The sequence below is a fragment of the Ipomoea nil genome, unplaced genomic scaffold (genome assembly GCF_001879475.1).
Source record: "Ipomoea nil cultivar Tokyo-kokei standard unplaced genomic scaffold, Asagao_1.1 scaffold0684, whole genome shotgun sequence".
NCBI classification, from domain to species: domain Eukaryota; kingdom Viridiplantae; phylum Streptophyta; class Magnoliopsida; order Solanales; family Convolvulaceae; genus Ipomoea; species Ipomoea nil.
Window position 1 is genome coordinate 1,561,841 of NW_017617112.1, and position 4,678 is coordinate 1,566,518.

At 48.7% G+C, this 4,678-nt stretch overlaps 1 protein-coding gene across 1 annotated transcript; it reads left to right on the forward strand.

Moving 5' to 3' along the window:
• The first annotated feature begins 525 nt into the window (after nt 1–525).
• LOC109175135 lies at nt 526–3,153 on the forward strand. Its single transcript, XM_019324387.1, has 3 exons — nt 526–1,726; nt 1,838–2,034; nt 2,308–3,153. The coding sequence occupies exons 1-3, from the start codon at nt 526–528 to the stop codon at nt 3,151–3,153; spliced, it is 2,244 nt and encodes a 747-aa protein (XP_019179932.1).
• The last annotated feature ends 1,525 nt before the right edge of the window (nt 3,154–4,678 follow it).

The window sequence follows — 4,678 nt, forward strand, 5'->3', positions numbered from 1 at the left end:
ATTGGAGAAACGCTCTCTTGTCAGTGATCTGAGGAAGATCGAGATCTGTTAGAACGGAGTACGAAGAAGGCCAAAAAAGGTGACGGATCGGGAGAAGAATCCTCCACACAGCCAGCGCTCGACGGGCTTGATGGTGTTCCCGAAACGCCGATAGAGGTCTTGATGACGAACGACGAACCGGCCATGCAGGTAACGCATGTAAGTGAAACAGTGCTTCCTGTAACGCATCCTTCTTTGATACAGGTTTCGGAGGCCTCTCGTCGAACGTACGCCGAGACTGTCTCTGGGCAGGATGAACGGAATGTGCGACAGACAGAGGAGACGATGGAAGAGGAAAGCGAAGAGGATCTTTCGGATGAAGACGACGAGGACCCACTCTGCCCGACGATCCGCCTAACACAGGCTGAGGTGAAAGAAATTCGAGCACCATGGCGGAAGGCGATAATCATAAAGGTGATGGGGAGAAATGTTGGATACGCATATCTGTTACGTCGCCTTACATCCATGTGAAAGCCAAACGGGAAGATGGACCTGATTGCCATTGATAACGAATATTTTATCGTCAGGTTCGGGGCAGTGGAGGACCTGGAATACGCGATGTTTGAAGGACCATGGATGATCATTGATCACTACCTAATAGTGAAGCCATGGGTGCCGGATTTTGATCCTTTTTCCGATGTCACGGAAAAAGTCCTGGTATGGATTCGAATCCCTTGTTTACCTGCTGAGTATTACAGTTTGATTTTTCTCAAGAAGCTAGGCAATAAGGTGGAACGTACGGTTTGGGTAGATCAAGCGAGGAGTATGGTTTCCCGAGGGATGTTTGCTAGGGTCTGCGTCGAAGTTGATATAACGAAGCCTTTGATCTCGAAGTTCACATACAAGGGTCGCGTGAGATCGGTAGCATATGAGGGTATTCATATGGTTTGTTTCACATGTGGAGTTTATGGCCACAACCCTGAGGCATGCCCGAAAACGACTAGACCGGAAGCTGAAGAGAGTGATGATCAGCGTGCGGAGGGCGTTAGCCATGCTGTAGGAGAGAAGCGTGGGGTTACTATTGGCGCAGAGCCTTTCGGAGCTTGGATGATCGCCCCTGGGAGGAGGGCGCGAGCGGGTCCCAAGCAACCAGTGAGACCTCCGCGGGCTACGGAGGAGAGACGACGTGGTGCGGTTGCCGAGCGAGATGGTGGAATGCAGAATTCGAGGTTTGGGCTGCTTGCCGTGGAGGAGACGGAAATCGGGGACCCAGAAGTGGCGGATGTGGCAGCACATGTCGACGAGGCAGATCCGAAGAGGCCACCACCGGTTGTGACGGAGGAAACGCAGGGCGTTCGAACTGGATTGGTTGCGGGTACTGGTGCGAGAAGACCGATTGTGGTCGTAGTGGAAAGACAGATTCTGAATGAACCTGCGGGGATGAGTCGTGCACAGGCAACCAGAAGGGACGCAATCACACGAGCCCGGGGAGGTGGCCAAGTTGGAACTAGGCGGGCGGCGGAAGAAGATGAACATATCGTTGTTCGAGGGGAGCAAGGTGGACTGGTGATTCACTCGTCAAGAGTTTTTGCGGTAGACGAGATTGGCGATCTCCCGTCACCAGTTTGGCAGCCCACGAACGAGCACCACGCCGACCCTCCAGAACGAGTGGATGAAGAGGGCGATGTTGTGATGGCCCTTGGTACAACCCAGGATGGTTTTGATGGGAATGAGGAGGCCAACATTGGCCTTTGAGTACTTTCTTTGTGTGTTTTGAATGTTGTGTTCTCTCCCTAGGGTTTATTTTTCCTTTTCCCCCTGCTTTGTTTACTGGATTTTTTGCTCTGGAATTGTCAAGGGGCGAGTGGAAAGTCATTCCACCGTGCCCTTAAACTTTTATTGCAGGTCTACAAACCCAGCATCCTTGGTTTGTTCGAGCCAAAAGTTTCAGGAGTGCAGGCTAACAAAATTTGTTCTATGTTCGGCTTCTCGGATTGGGTTCGAGTGGAAGCTGTGGGTTTTAGTGGGGGCATCTGGGTTCTCTGGAAGGACCCGGTTCATATCTCAGTCCTCTTCACTCACCCGCAGTTCATTCTTTTGCATGTTTCCCAAAGTGGACAACCGCCATGAGTGTTTGCTCCGGTGTATGGAAGTCTAGCTCACAATCTAAGACGCAGATTATGGCGCGATCTGACTCAATCCAAAAAGGGCCCACAAGGACCCTGGCTCGTGGCTGGGGATTTCAATTCGGTCACTACCAAGGATGAAACGGCCAATTATATTTCTTACTCATCCCAAAGAAGTGCAGATTTTGTTACTTGGATCCAGGATGAAGGTCTTATTGACCTGGGCTTTACGGGGCCCAAGATGACTTGGGTAAAAGATGGGTCGACGGATTTTATAAAAGGAGCCCGGCTAGACCGAGCCTTGTGCAACTTCGAGTGGCACGTCAGATTCCCGGATGCTTCGGTGGAGCATCTGCCAAGGGTTGCATCGGATCATGCCCCTTTGTTGATACGCTTACTCGGGGGCCGAAAGGACAACCATTCTAACCATTTTCGTTTTCAATTTCAGGCTGCTTGGCTCACAAATCAGGACGTGTCAACATTAGTGCAGCGGACCTGGGACACCGGAGTTGGCTTGACCGTAAACGTTCAGAAGGTGGCTCATGATCTTAATATTTGGAATAGGGAGGTGTTTGGAAATATTTTTAAACGAAAGAAAGACCTTTTGGCCAGAATTAGAGGTATTCAGAAGGTTCAAGCTAGCAAGTCCCATAATGGTTTGGGAAAATTGGAAAAGAAATTAAGAAGTGAGCTGGAAAATACCCTTTATCAAGAAGAGTTTTTGTGGTTCCAAAGGTCGAGAGAGGATTGGATAACATCAGGGGACAGAAATACCGCCTACTACCACGCAGCTGCTACAATACGCAAATCCCGCACAAAGGTGTCCGGGCTCAGGGATGAGGATGGAAATTGGATTCCGGAGGGGCCCGGTCTACGGGAACACGTTAGAAAGTTTTTCATTAATCTTTTCACCGGGCCCACGACGACTCATGACTGGCCAAGTAATGAGCTAGGCTTCCCAAGAGGCCAAGACTTAGGCACACGGTTTGGAGGGTCTTTAATAGACCAGTCACTAAGGAGGAAGTGCAACAAGCGGTCTTCGACATGAAACCCTTCAAAGCCCCGGGCCCAGATGGTCTTCCAGCTGGTTTTTACCAGCACATGTGGGACATAACCGGAGATAGCGTCTTTAATTTGGTCAGGGAGGCAATCAACACTGGTAGCCTTCCTGAAGGCTTAAATGATACCCTGGTAGCGCTCATTCCAAAAGTCCGGGGTCCTGATACGATCAAGCAGTTCCGCCCAATAAGCCTTTGCGATGTAAGTTATAAAATTTTAACTAAGACAATTACTAACCGGTTGAAAATCATTTTGCCTCAGGTGATCGGACCGCACCAAAGCTCGTTTGTCCCAGGAAGGCAAATTTCAGACAACATTATTGTGTACCAGGAAATTATGCACTCAATGCGGGAAGCCCGTGGAAAAAAGGGGTTCATGGCTATTAAATTGGATCTGGAGAAAGCATACGACAGACTATCATGGGACTTCATTTGAGATACTTTGGTACACGCAGGTTTTAATTCTAGTTGGGTAAATATTATAATGGCATGTGTTTCTACTTCTAAGCTTGCAGTTTTATGGAATGGCGAATGCCTCGACCAGTTTACACCTGCGAGAGGAATAAGGCAAGGTGACGCCATGTCCCCAGCTCTTTTTGTTCTTTGCATAGAACGGCTCAGTCATTTAATCCTAGCAGAAGTGAACAATCAAAACTGGAAAGGAATTCAATTGGCCCCAGACGGACCAATTTTGTCACACCTCTACTTTGTTGATTATATGGTACTATTTACCGAGGCTTCTGAAGAACAAGTTGAGGTTGTACAACGCTGCTTGGATTCCTTCTGCAAAGTGTCAGGACAGAAAATCAGTCTCAATAAATCACAGGTTCATTTTTCTAAAAGTACATCGTCAGAGATGGCAACCAGGATTGCAAACAAGTTAGGTATTGAGGAAATAAAAGACTTGGGACGATACTTAGGTGTACCCTCCCTTCATGGTCGGATCATTTGCAACACGTATGCAGGTCTCTTAGAACGGATTACTAGCAGACTGGAAGGATGGAAAGCTAAAACGCTGTCTCTAGTCGGGAGAATAACTCTGGCGAAATCCGTTTTAAACGCAATCCTGGTCTACACCATGCAGACGGCGGCGCTCCCGAAAGGTGTCTGCGCCGAAATTGAGAAAAGAACCGAGCGTTTTATCTGGGGTAGCAATGATCAGACGGGGGGAAGGAAAATGAGCTTGGTCAATTGGGAGTTGGTTACTACGGGGAAAGCAAATAGAGGTCTTGGTCTGAGGAAGCTGCATGAAATGAATGTGGCTTGCATGGTTAAGCTCTGTTGGCGGTATCGAACGGAACCCACAGCCCTTTGGGCAAAAACTCTGGCTACCAAGTATAATCATAGGGTGGGCGCTACGATGGACATCTCGAGTCGACGTAAGATTTCAAATGTTTGGCGTGGTATGTGTGGCGCCAATAACAGCCTGGAGATAGGCGTCATGCGAATTGTTAGGGATGGTAAAGCTACGAGGTTCTGGATGGATAAGTGGTTGACCACTTATCCTTTATACGA

Bases quoted from the DNA above. Each gene is read 5' to 3' on its own strand.
- LOC109175135 (XM_019324387.1), top strand. From the start codon at position 526: ATGGACCTGATTGCCATTGATAACGAATATTTTATCGTCAGGTTCGGG. The intron at 1,727-1,837 runs GCCTTTGAGTAC...GGAATTGTCAAG, and splicing joins GAATGAGGAGGCCAACATTG to GGGCGAGTGGAAAGTCATTC. The intron at 2,035-2,307 runs GTTCATATCTCA...ACTTGGATCCAG, and splicing joins GGGTTCTCTGGAAGGACCCG to GATGAAGGTCTTATTGACCT.